Below are 24,474 nucleotides of genomic sequence, written 5' to 3'. Positions count from 1 at the left end.
AAACGTTTTTTATTCAGATTTGGTTAGAATGTTCTGAGTAAGGCCTGGAAATTGATTAGACTGCTCTAGTCCATAACACATTCATTAAATAAAATGCCATGGGTTGTAAACAGACTATCTTCATTTGTCAAGATTAAGAATCAGATTCTAATTCTAATCGTCCTTTTCTTCCATGTGTTTCAAGGTAACTTCCCTTCAGGGTTCTTTATAAGAAATAAAAGATATTGGGGGGTGGGGAAACAGCTCACTAGATGTATAAGGAAAGAAAGTTTTAAAGAGGAGGCTATAGAACACGAGACTGTCAGAATCTGGTTGGATGAAACCCATCTCCAAGAGCAGGGCCTGCTGAGTGGAGAGCTCAGGGCACAAAAGAAGACACAGGTAAGAGAGAAATGACTTTCATTCATTCTCCACCACTTAAAATGGAGTCCTCTTCATGGAAACATTTAGACCCAGTATGGCAGTAGCTTAATCACCACTACCAGCAGTTCAACCAGTGGCGAAGATGAAACAAGTGCTAGGGGTCCCCTGCTGTGCCTTTCTGGTCCCTAAATAACTGAGGCATTGGCAAGAAAGAAATCAAAATGCATGGTTTCATATGGAAATGAACAAAATCATTACTCTGTAAAAAAGAAAAATTTAAAAACAGCCCCAGCTCTCACTTTCAAATATAGACCCATATTTTAAACAACGCTATGAATCCAGCCTCATACTTAATGTCAGCAGGGAGAGTAATTTTAGAAGCATGCCAACATGAGGGGAAGGGGGAGGCTTAGAACATAAACCATTATTTATATTTTTATTTATTCTATTTCCTACAGATGGAAAATAAATTTCCAAGTGCCTCAGATCCCCATTAGAATTCTCTGCAAAATAGAATTGGAGATGTTTGTTGTTAGCTGCTAGCTCCCTCTGGTGCCCATAGTGATCACTATCACTGGTCAGAGACAAGCCTGTAGACAGCAAATCCATAATTGCAGTCTTTCCCCAGAACCAAGCGTGCAGGGGCTGCTTTGTCTCATTCCTTGAGTATCTCCCCACATAAAGTGTAGCTTCTGATCCATGGCAGGCTAATAGTCCACGTATGGAAGGGACCGTCCTGACCTGGAGTAAGCAGCTCTCGGCATTTTTAATAGACAAAATGGAGAGATAGAAACCCGTTTTAAAGCTCTCTTTGGAAAGGCCCCTTCCTAGCCATTCCTACCCAACACTAAGCTCTTTCAGGGTGTGAACACAGCTTGAGGCTCTCCTCTATTTATTATTCATAGGTGTTAACTCCTGTGGCCATATTACTCAGAAAGAAAGATCACAGACGGACTCATTAGCTCTTCAAAATCAGTCAGGCCAAGATGGACAGATTAAGGGAAACTAAGGACAAGTGAAGAATTTTAACAAGCCTGGAAAATATGATCTATGCTTTGTCCCTTGGGGATCTCATCTGCTCCCATGGGTTCCAATGATCACTTCTATGCAGATGACTCCCAAACTCAGCCCCTCTTTAAACCTTTTTGCTTGAATATGCAAATTTGTTACAAGAGAAGTTTTTTGTTTTTTTGTTTTTAATTTAGAGGACAGGATAAGAAAAGAAATGGGAGGGTTGTGATAGTGATGCCAAAAGAAAAAAAGGAAAAGAGGGTCACTGAAACATGTTTTAATTATTCAACTGAAACATTTTAAAATGAAAATTACAGAAAGACACACCAGCAAGTCAATTTTGAAACTAATGTGTTGAATTTATTACAAACTTAAAAGCCAAGCTGTATGTAAAAGAGACTGGTGTTTCATATATGATCATCTTTTCCACGTTTTATATGGAAATGATCATGTTTCAACAACAGCATTTATATAGCTTAAGGTTTGCAAAGTGCTTTACATAGATTATAACATTAGGGACTGGGTCAATGATTTCAATGATACAGGGAACTCCACGATGAAGTTTCTCTACCAATTCGGGCTGGCATCTTCTTGGCAATTTACAATCTTATAGAGTTTGTAGTCACAAAGCCAATGTGTGGGAGAGACAGGACCTAAGCCCAGGCCATTCCACTACACCATGCTGATTTAAAAAATAATAATAATAGCTACCATTTACACAGTGCTTTAAGGTTTGCCAAATGCTTTGCATATATTGTCTCATTTAATCTTCACCATAATCCTGTGAGGGAAGTGCTATTCTTGTCCCCCTTTTTAAAATGAGGAACTAAGATAGAGATGTCCTGTAACTTACCCAGGGTCACACAGCTAGTAAGTGTCTGAGGCTGGATTTAAACTCAGGTTTTCCTGACTCTGAGTCCAGAGTTCTACCCATTGTGCCATGTAGGTTAAAAAAGGACATTTTGGATAGGGGAGAAACTTAGGGTAAGAAGACCAATTGAGAGATCACTGTAAAAGTCCAGAGAAAATGTAATGAGGGTCTCAATTAGAATGGTGGATTTTTAAAGAGAAGGGGATGGGTAGGAAAGATGCTCCAAAGATAATCATGACAACAACAGCAAACAGATAGTGATTTAAAGTTTGCAATGCACTTTACATATATTATAGAATTTGTCCTTCAACTGATAGGGCTGCATAAATCTGAGAATTACCTGTATAAAGATAATTGAATCCAGGGGAGCCAATGAGCTCACCACGTGAGACTGTAGAGAAAGCAATGCTCAAGACAAACTCCTGGGTCATGTGCAGACGCAGGGTGCCAGATGATCCAGCAAAGGAGATTGAGAAAGAATAGTAACATAGATAGAAAAAAATGGGAACTAGTGTCAAAAAAAAACCCTCAACAACCCACTAGAAAGGGGAGAATATCCAGGAATAGGAGGTGACCAACAGTTTCAAATGCTACAGAGAAGTTAAGAAGGATGAAAATTCAGAAAAGGCCACTGGATTTGGCAATTGAGATAACTTTGGAGAGAGCCATTTCAAATGAGTTGAGGGCAAAAGACAGGTTGAGTGACTTTAAGTATTTACTCGCCTGTTGAGTGACAGGTGAGTAAAACAAATCAGTGAGTATAGAAAGGTTTTTTTTTTCCCTGTTATTCTGGTTATGAAGAGGAAGAGAGATACAGAATATTATATATCATATTATGTATAACATATTAATATATAGGAATGGGACTAGAATTATATAATTATATGAGAAAATAGTAGGAAACAAGCGAGTAGAAGGGAGGAACTGAAGATTACAGAGAGAGGGGATGATTGGAGGGATAACATCATAGGGGAAATAGGAAATGATGGGATCAAAGGTGAGAAGGACCACCTCTTCATCTGAGAATGCACCCATTTAGGTTGTCTGTCTATATCTGGACTGTACTCCCTCATCACGTCTGCCTGTTAAACTTGTCTTCCTTCAAGGCTCAGCTTAGGTGCTTAATGGAAGTTCTCTGTTCCCCACCTTCCTCAAAGCTCAAATTACTCACCTCAAGCTTTCTTTTTACAATTTTATTTTAGTAGAAATATATTTTCTCTCCCTCCTACCCCCTTACTCCGTTTAAAAGAAAACTATGCATACTTGTACAAAACAGATTTCCTCATTGGCTGTGTTAAGGCATTCCTCATTCTACACCCTGAATCTATCACCTCTCTGTCAGGAGGTAGATAACAGGCTTCATCATCGGTGCTCTGCAATCATTGGTGCTCTGGTTGTCATTGTGTTGATCTTAGCTCTTAGAGCTTTCAAAGCTGCTTGTCTTACATAGTGCTGTGATTACTGTATGAATTGTTCTTTTGGTTCTGGTCATTTCATTCCTTGGTTAATAAAAAACCTCAAAACTGTTCATTTTTATAAGAGGTTATAGTACAAATTATCCTGGTTCTGCTTACTGTATTCTGCATCACTTCCTACAAGTCTTGCCATATCTCTTTGAAATCATCTATTTCCTCATTTCTTATAGAACAATAATACTATGCCAGCCCATTGTGGCATGCCATACCACAGTATGTCCAGTCATTCCCCAGTTGATAGGCAGGTCTTCCTAGAGCACTTTATCTGGATGTCTCCCCTTTGTCTGTAACCCACCCTACATCATACTTATCTGTGTATATGCCATTTATCTCACCTAGATGATAAACTCCTACGGTAGTAACCTGTCCCTGAGTATAGGGGCTATGCCATCCTTCATGTTTATATTGCCAAGGCCTCATACAGGTGGTTTGCACAAAAGATGCTTAAGAAATGGTCACAGTATGGAGTAACCTGACGCACTGTGTAGATACTCAATCCAACTATGTAGGGATGAAGCAGCTGGGGCTGCTATATACAGAGAACTAGGTGCTGTGTGGGTGCAGAGAGGGGGATAGGAATAGGGTCTAGATCTGTCATTTCATGGGTGGAGAACCCCCAGTTCTACCAAAGCAGAACGACTTGTAGGCAATTTATAGTCTTGTGAGTTGCCTAGAGCACTAAGAATTTAAGTGACTTGTCCAGGGTCCTACAGATAGTTATATACAGGACAGGTCTTGGCTTTGGGGTCAGTTCTCTATCCATCACACTACACTTCCTCTGGGGCATCCCAGGAGTCTAAAATACAAGTGAAGCCCTTACCCTTATAATGCACTTGAAGACAACAGGACAAATCCTATCATGTAAAGATATTACTAACAAAAACAACCTCATGCATAAAGAGCAGGCACTACACAGGTGTAACTATTTAGAGAAATGAGAAAATTAATGGAAGGCTGAATGGCAGTGCCAAGTAGGGTTAGTTTGGAAAGGTTTCATAGAAATGGCAATTCACATGCTGTACTTTAAATAAAAATTCCTTGCATGGTTGATTGGAGGAGTTGCACAATTTGATTTGAAAGCTATAAATTAGAAAACCATTCTAGAAAAGGGTCATAGCATGGAGTACTTACAAAGAAATGGAAAAATCAGAGAATTGGTTTTGTTGTATTTTTAAAAATCTCTTTGCAAAGAAGGTTCAAAGGCTTTCTGACAGGTCTCTTTTAAAGGACATTGACCCCCCACTTAAAAAGTAATCCAGAGTTTTAAGTTTCATTTGCCATCACATTTTAGAAAGGATATTGATAAGGTTGAAGAGCCAAAGGAGGAAAGATGACCAGGATGGAGAAGAGCCTCAAGGTCCTACCATCAGAGAATCAATTGAAGGAACCAGGAATGCTTAGCCAAAAGATAAAATTCAAGGTAATTAATGATCACCGTGTCTAAGTATTTTAAGGACAATGACATGGAAAGAAGGTTGGATGTATTGTTTGGCCCCAGAATGCAAAACAAGCATTTACTAACTGCCTACTATGTGCCAGCTACTGCCCCAAGCACTGAGATACAATGAAAGCAAAGAACAGAGCCTGCTCTGGAGAAGTTCGCAGTGAAATAGGGGACACAGCATGTACAAACAAGGGAGATAATCACAGAGGGAAAGCATTAAGGTTAAGAAGACCTGGAAATGATTCTTGCTAAAGGTGGGACTGTAGCTGAGACTGGAAGGAAAGCAGGGACATCAAGAGGTGGAATTGAGGGAGAGTTCCAGATATGGAAAGGTAGGAAGGGGCAAGGTTATAAATAGCTTTAAAAGCCAGAGGATTTCATATTTGATGCTTAGATACACAACTGTATTCTCTTAGCAGGAAAAGCTTGGGAATAATGGCTACTATAGGTATGAAAGAAAAAAAATGCCCTTCTGCTTTCTCCTGGTGAACTAATATATTATATCCAATATATATTCATTGACCTTTGGCCTCATCAATATGGATATTCTCTTATATTAAGTATTCACTTCTTCTTATATAAAGTATTCACTTAAAGAAAGTATTTAAACAAGTGGATGTGGTCTGAGACATGGTATTCTTAAAAAGCAGTTTCTAGAAGAAAGAACTGGGAAATAAGACCTTGACTTTCAAAGCAGGGAAAAGAATGCATTACTTTTTCATTATCTCAGGAAAACTTCTGGTGTATTTCTGTTTTAGACTTTAGTACCATTATCTAACAGAAGGGAGAGAAGGAATAGCTTAAAAATAGTAATGAGCTAGAGATTTAATAGTAAAAGTCTGCACCATGGGTAGAGGATATTTTATATGCATTAATGTGAGAAAAATCAATAGACCTGAGGTTCGCAAAATACACTGAAAGAACACCCTCAGAATTCATCAACAAATTTATCCAAGACTTCCTCTAGTATTGAGTCAGAGTATTCCGTTTCCTGCATTTTCATTTAAAAGAATTTTCATGACGACTGCTAAGATCTTGGTGTGGATACAGATTTTATAACCTGATTAATTGTGAATAGGTCTAAACCGAATACCTGAGCAGGGGAGAGAGGAAAGGAGCCTTCCCACTAACAGAAGGAACAATACTTGCTTAGAAGAGAAAAAAGAAACCCAGAGAAAGAAAGATGTATCTTGAAGGTAAGTCTGAGCCCTACAAGAGAGAAGTAGAAGAAATGAATCAGGATACTGAGGAGGCACATAAAGTTCTTGTTCCCGATTCCTTGTAAATGTTGGAGATTAAAGACAGAGGATTGGGTTATGGTTTCTGGTACTTAGATAGAAGAACAAACCTGCTACCTTCCAAGCAGCAGCTCCAAAACCCCATCTCAGTGCTAAACATCAGTTGACTCTGGGTAGCACTTTGCAGATAGATCCAGAAGCATTAATAAGTCATGAATTTCATTGTAAAAATCCATGTTATGGATTTTATCATATAGGAAAGTAACAAAAAGGGGTGTTGAGGCAAGGGGATAGGGAAGAATAAATATAGTCATATAACTGTTGGATCAATTGAAACAAATCAACTGAATGAATGACTCATTATTTCACATTGCTTGCCTTTTTTTTTTTATCAATTACATAGATGTCAGGAAATAATGTACAAGGTCAAATACTTAAACCGTACACCCACTAAACTTTTATAGTAATTCGATCAGCTGTAAAATACTTAAAGAGCTCAATGTGTCAGTGCAAATTTGCATGCTTCAAATTGAACATTCAGAAGCAAATGAGACTATTCACACACAGCATGACTCATTATTCCTACCCTCATACAGTACAGAAACTCAGACACAGAATCATCTACAATAGGACTGCCATTTTTTTCCTGATAAGATAAATTTTAAAATGTTGTTATGATTATACCCAGAGTGAAAATATGTGGATTCTGAATACACAACAGGTCAGTGTTAAATAAAATACAATCTCATGTGCTTAGGACCAAGGTCTCTAACTGCACTCACAAGACACTATGCAATTCCCCTTAGATTAGAATCCCCAACAGTCCAAAAGCAGTGCATGGTTTTGCCATTTTACCAAACAATAACTGTATAAAGTTAACAAAAATTTCAATATGCATGTTATATCCTGTAGTTAAACACTAACTTGAAAAAAAGGAGAGATCAGAGGGGCAAGAGTCCAAGTCATTACTTTGGACAATCTAGGTCTCCTGAGAGGTAAATCACACCCAAGCCCTAATGACAGGCATATACATTTAAAGGTATTCAAATGTAAACATTTTTACAGTAACAAATCAGTCAGTTGATGGTGGTAAAATATGAAGACTTGTGACAATCTCCTTACATGAAGCAAGGAAACATCAGTTAAGTGAAAGTTCTATCTTTTTTTTTTAATAAGCAAAATGTAGAGGTGATTTCCCATACTGCTTGTAAGTTATATTATTTGTTGAAAGTATTTTAATGACTAATCTCAACAAGTTGAAAAAAAAATTGATAAAAATGTATTAATTAGCATCTCTCGATCACAGTCTTAAGATGATTTGATACTTCCCAAAGAGTTCCTTCTCTAAGACTGAAACTAAATCTAGTATTTAATCACTAATATAGTCTTTAAATAACTAAATGCAGATTCATTTAATGAGGTAAGTCAGAATACTAGACTTTCCTGGAGGGTGATGGAATTCAGTTTAAAAATAAATAAAACACACACATATATGTTTACATATATTTATTACCTCTCCCTCATATCACATACCCTCTCCATTGGACAATTAATATATATTTTTTAAAACTTTTACAAAATAAACACCTAAAAAGACCAGCTACACACACACACACACACATGCACACACACACACAATCCTACACTGGCCACGTCCAAAAGGTGGGTGTTTGATTCATCTTCAGCCTTCCAGACTCATAGTTTATCACTGTATTGATCAGAGATGTGAAGTCTTTCCATTGTTTTTCTCTATTATGTCGTTGTCATTGAATAAATTGTTCTCTTAGTTTTGCTCACTCCAAGTCAACAAGCATTTTATTATTCAGTGTCTATTCTGAGCCAGGCACTCTTCCAAGTGCTAGGGATACAAGGAAAGACAAAAGACAGATGCCCCTGCAAGGAGATAATGTTGAAACAATTTTGTACAAACAAGATATATGCAGGGCAAATTAGAATTACTCTCTAAGGAAAGGCACTAAGATTAAGAAGGCCTGGGAAAGGCTTCTTATACAAGGCAGGATTCTAGTTGGAACTTGAAGGAAGTCAGGAAAGCCAAGGAGTAGAAATGAGAAGGAAGAGGATTCAGCTAGTGAGGATGAAGAACAGGAATAGGGGTTGCAAAGCAGAAGGAAGGACAACAGATTATGACCAAATAAAGAAGTTTCAGAGTTCATGAACATGGAAGTGTAATACTTAAAGGTGATGGGAAGATCAAGACCATCTCTGGTTGTGCCTAAGGCAGAATGGAAGAGGAGGTCGTGGGAAATGGGTAAATTGAGGTTAAGGTGTTTGGAGAAGTATGAATATGTATGATGAAGCCCCTTAGTATGACAGCAGGACCTGGAGAGAAGAGAAAGACTGTGAGTCAGCATCTAAACCCTTTGAGAAAGAAAGAGAGCATCCTAGAGGTAGGTAGACAAGAGCCACCAGAATTTTGACTGAATGATGAATATGGATTGAAAGAACCTCAAAAGAGGGGGGTGATGATGGTAGAACAGGAGCCAGGAAGTGGTAACGGAAAGCAAGGAGTACTCGGACTCCCCGACTAAGACCAGTGAGTTGAGGATGAAGAGGCTGGGTGGGAATGAATGAAAATGTCACCAGTGCTGAAAAGAGTGGCCATGGGCAGAGCCAAGATGGAAGAGTAAAAAGAGGAATTCACCTGAGCTCTCCCACAAACTCCTTCAAATACTTCTAAAAAGTGAATATGAACAAATTCTAGGGTGACAGAATCCACAAAGAAACAGAGTGTGGCAGATTTCCAGCCCAAGACAATCTGGAAGGGCAACAGGAAGGATCTGTTGCACTGGGCCATGAGAGAAGCACAGTCTAGTGCACAGGCTGCACCAGCATAGACTCGATCATAGCAAAGCCGGAGCAGACCCCAGTGGACTGAATCACTGGCAGTGATGGTGATTCCCAGACCTCTCAGCACAGGAGAGGGGTCTGTCAGAACTGGGTGAGAGAGAAGCAGAGTCTTAGGCAAGGCCTGCGGCAGCAGCAACAACTACTCCTGGGGCTATCAGCCAACAGACTTAATGTTGGAAAGTCACCGGGAGCCAAGGTGGCAGAGTAAGCAGCAAATTGCTCTCATCCTCCCTTGTTGACCTTGAAAAACCCAGAGAATACTGCCTCAAGAAACATCCTGGAAGAGTGAAGCCAGCAGAAAAACGGGGTATGACAGTCTTTTAGCTCAGGAGGTTAGGGGGATTTAACAGGAAAGATCCCGCCTGCTGTGACTGAAGGGTACCAGTACAGGACAGGAGGCATCCCAGGGAGCCAGAAGCAAGCCCCACTTCAGCAAACCAGTGGGAGATCTTCAGCCCAAGTGTAGAGGAGCAAGCAAGCGCCAACACCAGGCATACACCACCTGCACCAGTGTAAATTACCAGACCACTACAACATCCAACTGCCAGTACAGAGGCACAGAAACAGAAAACCTGTAACCAGGCCCCTAGCCCCCATACAAAAAGTCTGGGACAGTGCCCCCTAGACCCCAGAAGGAGAGATCAAATTTAAAAGCCAGAAAAAGAGGCAAACGACATGAGCAATGAGAATAAAAAGAAATCAATGACCACAGAGAAATATCTTGGTGACAGGGAAGATCAAAACATAAATTCAAGAGAGGACAACACAGTCAATATACCCACATCCAAAACCTCAAAGGGGAATATGAACTAGTCTCAAGCCCAAAAAGTCTTCTTAGAAGAGTTCAAGAAGGATTTTAAAAGTCAAATAAGAGAGGTAGAAGAAAACTTAATAATACAATTGACAAAATGGAAAAAAGTACACTGAAGAAAATAACTCCTAAAAAGCAAAATTGGCCAAATGGAAAAGGAAGTACAAAAGCTAACTAAAAAAACAATTCATTAAAAATTTTGAATTGGGGCAAGGTGGAAGCTAATGACTTTATGAGACATCAAGAATCAGTCAAACAAAATCAAAAGGATGAAAAAAAATAGAAGAAAATGTAAAATACCTCATTGGAAAAACAACTGACCTGGAAAATAGATCCAGGGGAGAGAATTTAAGAATTATTGAGAACCACAATGAAAAAAAAAGAGCTTGGACAGCATCTTTTAAGAAATCATCAAGGAAAACTGCCCTGAGGTCCTAGAACCAGGGGGTAAAATAGTCATGGAAAAAATCCATAGATCACCTCTTGAAAGAGATCCCAAATTGAAAATACCAAGAAACATTGTAACTAAAATTCCAGAATTATCAGATCAAGGAGAAAATACTGCAAGCAACCAGAAAGAAAAAATTCAAATATTGTGGAACCACAGTCAGGATTACTCAGGACCTTGCAGCTTCTACATTAAAAAGATTGGAGGGCTTGGAATATGATATTCCATAAGGCAAAGGAGCTTGGATTACAACCAAGGATCAACTACCCAGAGAAATTAAGCATAATCTTTCAGGGGAGGAGATGGACATTCAATTAAACAGGGAACTTCCAGACTTTCCTGATGGAAACACCAGAGCTCAATGTTAAATTTGATCTTCAAATACAAGACTCAAGAGAGGCATAAAAAGGTAAACAGTAAAGGGTCGGGGGTAGGGGGTGGGTGCAAACACACGTTATTCAGTAAAGCTTACAAACTGTTAACATCCCTACATGAGAAAATGACACTTTCAACTCTTGAGAACTGTATCTTTTAGTACATCATGTAGAAGGGAAATACCTAGAAAGAGGGGATGGGTTTAAGTTGATTTTGACGTGATGATAAAAACCCTAATTAAGTGCTGAAAAAAGACTAATGGGAGAAGAGAAAAGAAGGTAGAAAAGGATAAATTCTATCACGTGAAGTGGAACAAAGACATTACAGTAGAAGGAAAGAAGGCAGGGCGATGAGCATTGTTTGAACTTTACTCTCATCAGATTTGGCTCAAGGAGGCAATAACATACTCAGTTAGGGATAGAAATCTAACTTGCCCTATAGGTAGTTGGAGGGGAAAGGGAAAAGAAAGGAAAGGGAGGGAGGCTGTTAGAAGGGAGGGCAGATTGAGGGAGGCAGAGGTCAAAAGAGTGGCCTTGGATGTGGTGTTATCAGAGTCAGATCTCAATAAGTGCAAGATGCAGAGGAGTGGGAAATAAAAAAGTTTAAGAGGAAGGCTAGGTTTTTTACCCATGGAGCAGGAAGTCCAGAGATCACAGTGGAAAAAGTGGGTGGCTTTAGAATGGGACACTGGGGGAGGGAGGCGGCTGGGTTGAGGAGGATAGGAATAAGGAAGTGTTGGTGAGGGACAGAGAATGGGAGTTTGAACAATGGCAGCCAGGGATTCAGAATCACTGGGATGGGGACAGCGTGAAAATATATTCATCATTGAGAAATGAGTTCAGGTAGGTTATCACTGTCCTTAGGGGTTCAGCCTTGGTACAGAGTTACCTCAGAGCATGAGACAGCTGTGTGTAGTTGGGAAAACAGAAGGGTCAAGGCAACCACTTTAGGTGGCCACAGAGGGTGCCTGGAAGGTGATGGAACGGCTGCTCAGGGAGGCTAGGTAGGTTCCCTATTTCCCAGGCAAGTGGAGGTGAAGCAACTGTTGTGGAGATGTAGGTACTGGAGAGGATACCTAGAACTTGGCTGCTCAGGGAGGCTAAGAAATTAGCTGAACTCAGGCCTACCAAGTGCCCATGCCACAAAACAGATGCTGAACCATCTCCAGGAGAAGCAAAAGCTTCTCCAAGGACTTGACACACAGTCCTGGAGCAAAAGCCCAGCTAAGCCAGAGTTCCAAACTGCAGGAGTATAGAACATCACTGAGTCTGCCCTGTTCTTCCACCTCTGCTACATGTGATATATTCTTTCTCCTCCAGGTCACTTCACTCTGAATTAGATCATAGAGATCTTCCCACTGTATTTGGAAACTATCTACTTCATCATTTCTTATGGCACAATAATATTCTGTTAGATTCACATATCACAATTTGTTTAGCCATCCCAATAGGAGGTTACCCCCTTAATTTCCACTTTGGGGTTATTAAGAAAATAGCTGCCATAAATGCTTTTGTACATACGAGCCCTTTTCCTCCTGGTTCTCTCTCTTTGTGGTGAAGGCCTGGCAGGAGCAGAGCTGGATCAAAGGGTATATTTGTATAGTTGTTATGTTGCTTGTTAACCTTGTTTTCTTTAGTATGTAAACTAAACCACTGTGTTCTTGATTATTCTCATACTGGACTGACATCAAGGATCCCATGAACTATCATCAGCTCAGTTCTTCAATTCACACTTCAGGTCATCTCTTCAGCTTCTTTTTCTTTCTCCACTGTTTACCATCAGTTTCCTCGACTGCTTCAGGAGGATCTGGCACTACAAATCCATCAGTCAGTTTATAATAGACGATTGTGGAATCAGACTCTACTATGGCCAGGGTGATTGACATTGGGGAATCTGGTTCACCTTGCAATTTGCAAGCATGCTTCATGACATCTCTTATTCTGCCAAAAGATAAAAATTTTAAAACATTAAGATTTAAAAAGTCTGGTTCAAAGTCACTCAAACACCATTAAGATTTAATACTGCAAAGTCTGGGGAGAACAAACTGTTAATAAGTAAACTGGAAGGGAAATAACTGACACTTGGTTTTTGAATCAACTTCTGTAATACTGTAATACTTAAAGAAAATACCATTTTCTCCCCAACAGCATGCATATAAATAATCAACAGCTGCTCATCTAGTAACTTTTTCCCTGATATGTACTGCTAACATTGGCTTCCATGGACATTCTGAGAATGCACAAAGGGACTAACTGAAGACTCTGTAGCTATTTTATAGGAATTAGAAGAGCTATCACCAGATAATTTCTGTTGGCCACACCAACTTGTGAAATAGGCACTACACTGAGAGGCTGATTTCTGCCTTGGTAGAAAGAAATACCCACAAACATTTTTCAAAGTATCAAAAGTATATAAGGAAATATTTGACATTTGTAGAGCACTAAAGATGATCAAAACATCCAAGTTGGACAAGGGACTTCACAGTAAGCTTGAAGTAATGCTCCCTGGAGGATGTTTTACTATTTAGCTCAGTTTCAAGCACTGTCACACATCTGATCCCAACATGGGTCATTCAGCTTTGCTCTATTCCATTGCCAAAGTTGGCGTTCCTACCTATGCCATTTGTTTTGCAAATGTGGGCCACTGTTCCCAATGGGAAATGAAAAGAATATAAGAATGACTCAGTATACGTCATTACTTAGAAAACCAATTTAATGCACATGCCTTATTGATGGCTAAACAAGGGAATAATCTTGATGTTCAAAAGTAGGGTGGCATTTTAAAAAAGACTTTCACAAGCATTATCACATTCAAATCTCAGAGCTTTAGAAAAAGGAGCCATCTCTAAAGAATACCCTCATTTTATAGTTGAGGAAAAAAGGTCTAGAAAGTTTAAGCAACTTGTCCAAGGTTACCGAGATAGGTAAGTGGCAGAGCTAGCTAGAGTTTGAGCCCATGTCTTCTGACTAGAAAACCGGCACAATTTCTACTGGACCACCTTAAAACAATACTATGAAGAAGGCAGCATATTATTATTTCCATTTTTCAGACCATTTATAGACCTTATGACTGAGGCTCAGAAAGGTTAAGTGCACCTAGATATTAAAAGTCAAATCATAAACAATATGGAGCAGCAGGGAAGGTGATATCCTTTCCAAACTATGGCAAGGGGGAGAATTCTAGACAAAACAAGAGAGAGCAGTGCACAGGTAATAAAGTAGACAATTCTGATCACTTAAAAATGAAAAGATTTGTATTCCCCCCCCCAAAAAAAAAAGATCAGCACAATTAAAACCAGAAAGGAAACAGTTATCTGAGAAAAATACCTGATAAAGGTTTGATATCCAAGATATAAATGGAAATGACTCCAATATATAAGGTATCTTAATGCAATTTCAAGTTTTACTTGTTTCAGAAGTGTAATTGCTACAAACTTACAAAAATTATTTGAAAGTTTAATTAATTATTTAAATATTTTTTGCAGCCATACAGCTTTGTGGATTTGGGATAATAAGCTATTAATTTTAGTTTTAACAAGATGGAGCACCCAGTCGTTTTGCATGGCTTGTGCAATAGTTTCTGACTGACTCTTTTCTACAGTGACTGGAGGGTCAAGAGGAGGCAGCTTCAGACCTAGCCACCTCAATCTCCATGAGACGTTTTTCTTGTGGGGTCACATCAAAACTGTCACGGATGCACCAAAACCTTGTTCTTTGGATGAGCCTAAGGCAAAGATTATAATTGCAAACCTCTCAATCAATGAGCGGCAGCTGATGAAAGTTTTTATACAAAGCTCAAAAGTCAATCCAAATGGCATCTAAAACAAAATGTTGGTAATATTGAATGTCAGTAAGAAACATATCAGTACCTTAAAACTTTACAGAATTAAGCTTTCAAATGTTTTTGTAAGATTGTAGCATTGATAGTTCTAAAGCTATTAAAACTTAAAACTGCCCTAAGATTAACAGATACCTGTGTATTTCAAGTCCCCAATTATAATTCCATTTTGTTGATGTCAGTTTTGTGATACCTAGCAAGAAATCACCGTAACTAATATTTGGAAGGCACTTAATAAATGTTTGTTGAAGTCCTTCATTTGGTTAGTATTATGTTGCCTGTAATATGGATAAGCACACACACGAATGAAACTTCTTCATGAGATTCCAATTGCAGTCCTCCTGAGTAGCTAAGATCTGCAAGCTAGGGTGCCAGGCCCTAGGCTACAGAAGCTGCAGGTGAGGCATCATTGCCAAGGCCACACTGCATCCCTGCAGAATTCAGGAATAGCTATTGCCAGGGCACACCTGTTTTCCTATTATTCCACTGCTGCCAAGTGCTACCACTGTTCCTTGAGCTTTTAGCCAGAAGGCCAGGGCACCCCTGCTTTCCCCATTATCTTCCTGCTGCCAGTGCTGTCTGAACTGCTACCTACTGGTCAAATGTCACTGCCCTCAGCACTGCCTAGGCTCTGTCTGAGGACCAGGGGACCACTGCTATCTTCACAGCTTTTCTTTTTTTTTTTTTCAAAGAAAAGCCATTCTCCAGATCCCCTCTGCAGTGCCAACTGCCCAGGTCAGAGTTATGAATCTGGTGAAATGCATCACTCAGAATCTGAGGTTCAGATAAACAATGCTGTTAATAAATATATTCCTACACTCTCACATAAAAAGCAGCTGCTGGGGTACTTAAAAGCTGTCCGGATGATGATAAAAACAAGTAAAAGCCACTGGAAAGGAGGTTAGAAAGCAAACTCATAAAAAACATGTTTATGTTCTTCTTGGCCAAAGGGCCACAGCTCAGTCCTGGGTCAATCCTCCTGGGGACAAAATTAACCCAAACTGTCACAGGTTTGTATCCATCTTCCCCCAATCATAACATTCTTGGCCAATACTGGGGGATGGAGACTAACTCAAGCCTCCCATGTTCCACCAATATCCCGCCCCACAACAGTGTCCAAGAAACTAGATTACTGAATAGTAATCTAGGGGTAGATATGTAACCTTTAGAACAAACTGACAGATGATTTTAGGGAAGGAGAGCTTGAAGCCAACCCTACTCCCTTCCCCCCAAAGACTTAAAAGTATTATATTAAAGTTAGAAGACACTTCAGGTGCCATCTAGCTGAGCTCATTCATTTTGCCGTGGAGAAAACTAAGGTCAAGGAGTTGTGGGGTGGGGGTAGGGGAGGTGTTAGTCTTTGCACATCAACTCTAGCCCCAAGCTTAACCACTCCCAGGGGTGCCTTTTGGTAGCACTCTCCCTCCCCTGAAGCAAGTACCACCTCACCTTAAAAAGAAATGGTTTACTTTCTTTTGAAAACACCTTAGAAAATTAATTGTTATTATATTTTATAGTTTCTCTCTCTGATTTCAGAAACAGATATTTCCTTGGAGCAGGTCTATCTCCTTCCCCCTTAACCCCTAAATCCTAATCTGTGCTGCCAGGATGAGGGTAGTCATACCCCTCTCCTTAAATTAGGTAGGAGGAAAGATGGCTCTAAAAATGAACATCCGCATCTGTGCCTTTCTCACCTGGGGGAAGGGGGGGTTACTATTCTGAAAGATCCACTGGTATCAGCACAACCCCCTGAAAGAATTCTTCCTCTCATCACGTAATATTACACATGCCGAGTGCTTTTCCCTACATCATCTCACTTGATACATGCCTTCTCTTTCCCTTTAGAGCCCCATGGTAACGTGGAAGGGCAGACTTCATCCCCACATCTGCTGGTGCTTTCCATGCCAAGTTTCTTTCATCTCTAACTCAAGTCTCCTGGCTGGAATACTGAAGTTGAAGCACATCATCCTGCTAACACAGCCCAGAAACAGATGTCACTCCCTAGTGGAGAGGAAGCTAGTGACTGCCTTAAAGCTAAGTCATTCCTGTCAGCATAAGACATTTGGGATATTTGCTCAGCAACCTGTAAGGCCCTAAGGCAATGGGGTTCTTAACCTGGAGTCCACATCTTTTTAAAATAACATTTTAATAACTGTATTACAATACAGTTTATTTCCTTTGTATGATTTGCATTTTATTTTATGCATTCAAAAATAGTATTCTGAAAAGGTCTCCAAAGGCTTTACCAGATCACTAAAGGATTAAATGACACAAAAGATGCTAAGAACCCTCCCTTGGGTTTCAATCTCCTTTCCTCTGCCCACCGGTCATTTCCCCTGATAATCTGGATAGATGTTTCACATCACAAACATATGCTGAAACAATCCTGTAGGCCCTGAGAGATTCCACAGAGATTCCTGACGATCAACATGAAATTTTGCACTAAAAAGTAAATTCTACAAATTCAACAAAATAATTTGGTGCCTCATCTTAATCAACGCAACAGACATCTAGCCAACATACATCTCTTTTGGTCTTAGGAACAAATTCCTGTCCCACAGAATTCCAAAGGTTATTTGTTCCTACTTAAGGTAACCAGAGACCTAGAAAAGAATATAGAATCAAATAATCTGTGATAAACTAAGTGAATCCTTTGGACAGAGGGACATGTAAACTATCTAGGTAGAGACAAATCCTATTGTCAAGGAGATGGTTCCTTCCAGTGATGGTAGTAAGACCCCAGTGTAATCCTTAGAGTGGAAATCAATTCAAAAGTTCCTTTTCTATTATGATCAACCAATCCATAAACATTTATTAACCAATTACTGTATGCCAAGAATTGTGCTAAATTCTGGGGAGGGGGGAGAAGGGAAGACCCCAAAATAGTCCTTCCCTGAAGGAGTTTATACTCTAATGGCTGAGACACATACATAAATCATCCTGAGCACACCCTATACCACCCTAGAAGAACAGAAAGGGATCTTGAAAAGAGCTCTAAAAGCCAAATAAACCAGGGTACATTCAATCCTAGAAGTAATTGTGAGCCATGTCTTTTAGCGTCATCGACATTTTGCTAAGCTCCAGTATGCAAAGCCCTATCTAGTTATATTAGATTATGGTATCATTCCTTCAGACAGTTGCTTTTACCCAAATAACCCAGGATGAAGGAACAAACAAATAGCTCCATGTCTGCTGTGCAGTGAGCTTCCCAATGAGTACTATTAAAAAAAAGGCCTGTGTTCAGCCAAACCCTAACTCTCCTGAGAATAGCATGCTGTGCTTCAGGTCAAGCAAGCCAAGGCTGCCAAACACAAAACACACTCTTCATTCTGTTCTTGGTTGAACACACACAGAGTCACCTACCCTGGGAGGAGGATATTAGAACATGTGTGTTCCCCTGTGCTAGCTAGAAGTGCTTCCTTGTACCTGAAGTGCCTTAATAGAAACTCAAGCACAATATTTGTAGGAGCAAATATTTTTTATTATTTTCCAAGACTCTAGATTTGGGAAGACTGAAATCCTAGTAGTTAAGCTAAAAAGAAAGATCTCTCAAACCACACTTAGCTGGTCAAGCCCAAAAGGCTCTTCTAAGAAGAACTTAAGAGCTAAAGCCTATGAACAACAAAAAGGTATTTAAGAGGCATTTACACCATAGCAGCTGATCTAAATTATGCTACCTCAAGGAGACCAAAAGCTTAACAGGGACTCTTTATTTGACAACTCATATTAACTCACTCCTGTACCCTGCTTTTTGTTCCATACTTCTTTCCACAGATTTCCAAGTCATTCAATGACATTTGGTGCTGACTTCATCTCCTTGTATTTTTCCAGGACATATCCACATAGCATATACTGACAATGTATGCACGGTCAGTTCTTCAATTTGAAAAAACTAAAGTAACAAGCTGGCAAATTAAATACTTCTGGAAGGAGAAGTCAGTGGGGCACTTTAACACCTCTAGAATTAGGACGATCATAGCCAAGTGAAAATCTCTAGTAAACTATTTCAATATCACTTTGACCCTTCTCTCCTCAGATTTACAGAATATTATTGTTGGAAGGAACCTTTAGCGATCTCTCTGCCTCTATTCCTTTACTGCTTTCAAGTGAAGATAGTGCAATTAGGATGACATCTTTTAACTTAATCCTGCAACTGTTATGGACTGCTCATTTCAAGAGGACATTATCCCATAATCTTCTGCCTGAATTTAATGTTTTCCTGACAATATTCTTGTTTCTCTACTGAGACTATGTTAAAATGAATCACTCTGACAGTGAGTGATAAGAAAAAAGATAATGCAGAACATATCTCCTAAAAAGCTGATTTCTGAGTTTTTAAAATACTAACCCCCTAAAAATGTTTTGTTTAAATGCAAAAGAAATGCTAATGCTAAAAATGCTACAATCTTAATGCTAAAAATCTTTGACCATGAGTGGTGTGAATTACTAAATTAACTTCATCCTATAACTACTAAAATTATGACAAGACAGCAGAATTCTTTCTTTTTATAGAAAGGGCAGCCAACAATGTGGTACAGTGGAAAGAATACTGGTCCACAAGACCCAGAAGACCTGAGTTCAAGGGCCTAGGTCTGCTACTAAATCACTGTGTAACCTTAGAAGATACATGAGCCTCAGTTTCCTTTCTTGAAATTAGGGATAATATCAACCATGCCTATTTCATGAAGCTAATGAAATGAAAATAAAAGAAATGAAAACACTCTGAAAACTATAAAGTACTACACAAATACAAGTTAATATTTTAATTTGGCACATTGGAATTTTATCAGCTTTATAACTTACAAACTGGAAGGCAAGGGAATATTTAGTTCTTAATTTCTAATGTCTTCCCATCTTGATTACTGTTTGGAAAAAAAATTAGCAGAAATATGTTGAGGCATAACATAATCCTGAAGAAAAAATACAGGAAATACATGTCTCTTTGAGACAATTACCCTGAATTGTAAAGACGTAAAGTTACTCATTAGAAGGAGAATCCTCCATCAGCATTAAGCTGTAGCTTGTCTTAACAGATTTAATTTTTTAAGTGGCTTTCTAATGAAACATCCAGAGTTCTTCCCTCAGACTCTTCAACACACTTTGCTACTTAGAAACCAAACAAAAAGATCTTTAGGTATAAATTAAGATATCCCTTCAGAAAAAAACAAAGTCTCCCAAAAATCTGAAATCCCAATCAAGCAAAGACCACTTTCAGATGGTTCAACTTCAACTTTCTAAAAACATTTTTAAGGGAGCAGAGAACTTGAATGAATTAAATTGTGTAAAGTATCAAATCAATTTATTTGTAATTACTCATTTCTATTCAGTTAATTAACGAACCTCAGCAAAACATTTAATGTATGCAAAGTGCCATGTCACTCACAAAGGACAATTTAAAAAATCCTCTGGAAACTTACAGCAAAAAAAAATTCTTATTCCCAGCTATTAATATGGTCTATAAATAGAGTAAGGGTAAGGGGGAAGCCAATCAAGCATCTCACATGCCTTTTCTGGAGCTGTTACTTAGGGAAGAAAATTAATTTCTACTTTTTTTTATTTCTTATGTCAAATAGAATTTGTGTGTGATTTTAAAAGCTGGACTTCTTCCTCTTTCTAGCGCGGCATATTACAATTTCAAACAGAAACATCATCGCACTTTTCATTCTTGTTTCTTCTTGTTTTTCAGGGCTGTACTCTGATTGATATATATGGAACAAAACAAATTTTCTTAAGTTATTCATTCTTTGAAAGCACAACCTTTGAAAATGAGTACTAGTACTTTTCTCCTCTAAGGTGGGAATCAACAAGCATTTAAGTATCTACTCTGTGCCAGGCACTAAGCTGGGCTTAGAAACAAGGAGGGGACTGTTGGATGGTGAAGGGTGGGGGGAAGGGCAGCTCATGTGTGTTACCTTTAATACAGTAATAGGTAGCATAGAGTACTGCCTGAGGGACAGCCTCAGAGTCAATTAGGCCTGTGTTCAAATCCCAGCTCTGACACCTACTGGCTAGGAAACCCTGGGCAAGTCATTTAAAATCTCAGTACCCCAGTACCTCTCTACCTAAAAATCGCTGAGCAGCTGCTAATGCACACTGAAATGGTAGCTATCCTTATTAGTCCCCTCCCCACCCCCCAGCAATGAAGTCCTGGATCTGAATTTTTAAAAATTCTCATCTTTAACCTATAGTTTTTTTCATGTTACATGATATTCTGTATGTTGTTTAAAATGTAGTTTGACTTTCCTTTTTTTTTAAAACTCATTAATGAGCTGGTGAATGATTCTCTTCCTGCCCTAATATCCTTCTCTATTCCTCCTTAACTTCTAAAAGCCTTTTATGACCTGGAGGGAATCACTTCTCTCGGTTTCCTCATCTACAAAATGAAGGCGTCAGAGAGCTGGTTGATCTAAGGTTTCTGAGAGTTCTGACATTTTTTGATTCTATGATTTGAAAATCCCAATTTAGGGATCACAGAACAAAGTTTCTTCTCCAGACAGTATTTCCCCCCCCATGCATATGCTTAAAACTCAATTTCCTAAAAAAAAAAGTTTATGGAAATGTTTCACAAAGCAAAAGGACAAAGAATGTGGTGCAGAATAAAAAATGCTCCACCTAGAGTTCAGATAGCCATGGCTTCAGAGCCTGGTTCTGCTTCTTACTATTTGTCCAAAGACAGACAAGGACAAGTCACTTCAACTCCCCAGGTCTTAGGTCCTCAGCAGTAAAATAAAGGGTAAGACCAGGTGGTCTCCATGATCCCTAAGATAATTTAAACAATAATAAAATAAAACTAAGATAATTAATTTAAACAAAAAATTAAAAAACTGAGAGATGAAATACATACTTGAGGTTCTTCCTTCCCTAACTCTCCTCAGATGCACTTAGAGAATTCTAATTTGTATTGTATTTGCTGAAGTCCATCTTATCACCCCCTACAAGACCATAAACTCTTAAAAGCAAGGGACCAGTACTGCCTACTACAAATAGAAGCAACTTAACAAATGTTTGTGGATGGAATGCTCTTAGAAGGAAGGCTCCAGTCAACTAATCCCTTCTCATCACTTTGTAGATGCTACACCAGAATCACTATAATTTTGGGATGTCTGCATAATAAATATCTTAATTCACATTCAGGAAAGGATATAACTTCAAAATGTTGTTGGAACATCAGAATATGGAGCGTTGTTACCAAACTGATCTCCCCTATAAGTAGTCTTGTAACTAAAGCATGGCATCACCATGATTGGCCTCAGGACACTAAATTGGATACCACAGCCCTGATCCTTTACAAACTCAGTGCCTGAGGCTCCAGAGCAGCCTTGTTCCTCGAGAGGCTCAGCCCTGAAGGAACGTCACAGAAACCACAGATAACCTACACATGCCGCCTCTTTGGGAATGATGCCAACAACTGCCTAGTTAAAAAAGAGAGGCAGCTAAAATCCCAAGGGAGCTCACCAAACAATCAAGTGCTTGTGTTGCTGTTGAGCATACGTGGTGGGAAGTCCACAGCCTGCCCCCCTTTTGGAAGGGGAGGGAGGTCTGAGACTTCACTGACTCAAGCAGAAGCATCGAAAGGTTTGGGGTTTCACTAGCAATTGACAGCAGTCTTTAATGGAGGTATTCTGAGGACACAATACCCAGATATACGGGAAATCAAGCAAAGGAGAAGCCTCTGGATCAAGTAACCCTGCTTCCTCAGTCTTTCTGAAAGACAATGCCTTAGACAGGAAAACAAGACAATGGATATTAAGTTTCTTCTTCAGCAAAATGAAAGCACTGTATGTGATAATGCACTGCATGATTAAATCTCACAAGTTAAGAATTACTTTTATTTAAAATCTCTGAGAACTCAACTGGTTCAGATAACCTATAGGAGAACCCTTTTAGGCTGTTCGTGCAAGTTAACATGAGACCACACGTCCTGGGTCTGGGAAAAAATGAGGATGTGGGCAAGGAAGAATTTTAATGGAAATTAAGGATACGAGTCACAGCACAAGCAGTGTGTTTTTCACAGACTGCTTACTGTCTTCAGTTATATACCTCTGCTATGTATGTGAAGGGATAATAAAAAATTCTTTAGACTGACCAAAAAAAAAAAAAGCACACAGTTTAAGTTTTGGGAATGTCTCTTCCAAGGGTGCTTGAAGCTCATTCTAAAGCTCAACAAATCTCAGAGCTGGAAAGGTCCTCAGGGGCCACTTGCTCCAACCCCCACCTCAACAGGAATCCTCTTCATTTATGACCAGTGCACATCTTGTTTCCACTTAAAGACTGACAGGCTGTTATTCTATTTCCAGAAAGCTCTTGTTTAGAAATCTTTGTTCATATGAAGAGTTTTACTCATTGTTGTTCTTCTATCCTCTGGGAGCAAGTAACTAAGTCTACTCTCTCTTCTACACAGAGAGCCTTTCAAATACTTGAAGACCACCATTATGCCATATATCTTCTCTTCTTCGCACTAAATATTTTCAGTACAGTTTCTTCAACTGATCTTTATAAGGCATAGTTTTGAGTCCCTCCTCACCCTCCTGGCTGTTCTTCTCTGGAATCCTCTAGTTTATCAGTGGTGAGCCTAACAATGGTAACTCAGATCAGAACTTAATATTCCAGATGTGCTGATATAGGGAACCATTTTTCCAGGATATTTAGTGGCCTCTAAGAGCCTAATTGCCAAATTCCCTATTTATTATCATAGAGTAGCTCATGCCCTAATGGCTAGTTATTTCATTTATCTCAGTTTTATTTTTTATTTCAGCCCACTGACATAGCTAAGCATGGTGAATCATATACATCCATTTTAATGGTTGTCAGCAATTCCTCACAAGTGTATTCTGAGACATACACTTTTCATAAAGACAAGCATATGGATCCAGTTCTTATCCTGAATAGACTTCTCCCTCTCCTTCCCCACTCCCCACCCACCCACATATACATTATCTATCCATTCTAGTCCTCCTCTCTCCCTTCCAGTGCTTAGACCCAACTTAACAATTCACTTCAGGGATAGGTACTCTCTAGCTCTTAATCAGACTCCAAATGTCATAGTAAAACTTCCACTATTGAGGCCTTCTGTGCATTCCTGCCTTCTTTATGATGATCTTGTTTATTTTTCTCAAAGGCCTACTAATTTGTCTTCTCCACAAGTAAAATGCCTTTATTACACTAAAATCTCATCAATAAAATCAATTCCTAACCTTCCTCCAGCCTCCCAGAACTACCCACTGGGAGGAAAAAAGTGTATCGCAAAATGATTGAAAAATACTGTATTAATCTAAAGCTTACCCTTTTGCAAGATCCCGAGATATTTCTATTAGCACCCTCTTGGAGATCATCTTTGATATCTAGATTTGTCGTTCCCCATTTATAAATATATATTTATATTCATGAGATTTTTACAAAGAGAAAGGCTCAAAAGAAAAGAATTTATAATTATATGCATTTTCTAACTTTTTACTGAAGGGAAAATTATATGCGATTTTTTTAAAATAAAAGCAGTGACAAAAACTTTAATTTGCCAAGTTCAATGTATAGAAATGCAGGCTTTTTTCCTTCTCATCATGAATGCAGTGACACGCCTGCATTTGAAAATGAAGTTGATAATTGGTCTTTCTTCTTCAGGCTAATGCTGTGTATAGCAACATGAAGGGACAGCAAATCTTTTTAAAATAATCACAACCTTAAAAAGAAGGGAAGAGTGATGATAGAGTTCTCTGAAAGCTATTTATCAGGGAAA

At 39.0% G+C, this 24,474-nt stretch overlaps 1 protein-coding gene across 1 annotated transcript in view; it reads right to left on the bottom strand.

The window, feature by feature from the left end:
• Nucleotides 1-1,708: 1,708 nt before the first annotated feature.
• Nucleotides 1,709-24,474, bottom strand: part of TSEN15 (tRNA splicing endonuclease subunit 15) — a 42,677-nt gene continuing 19,911 nt past the window's right edge. Inside the window, exon 4 of the mRNA XM_069074413.1 lies at nucleotides 1,709-12,844. Within this exon, the coding sequence (XP_068930514.1) occupies nucleotides 12,643-12,844 (202 nt within the window). The 3' untranslated portion in view covers nucleotides 1,709-12,642. The remainder of the gene's footprint in view (nucleotides 12,845-24,474) is intronic.

The sequence above is a fragment of the Petaurus breviceps genome, unplaced genomic scaffold (assembly GCF_028583685.1).
Source record: "Petaurus breviceps papuanus isolate PSGF00001 unplaced genomic scaffold, PetGlider_PUasm1.0 90895, whole genome shotgun sequence".
NCBI lineage: Eukaryota > Metazoa > Chordata > Mammalia > Diprotodontia > Petauridae > Petaurus > Petaurus breviceps.
Note: the sequence above shows the minus strand (reverse complement) of the source record. Positions and strands in the feature narration are given on the sequence as shown.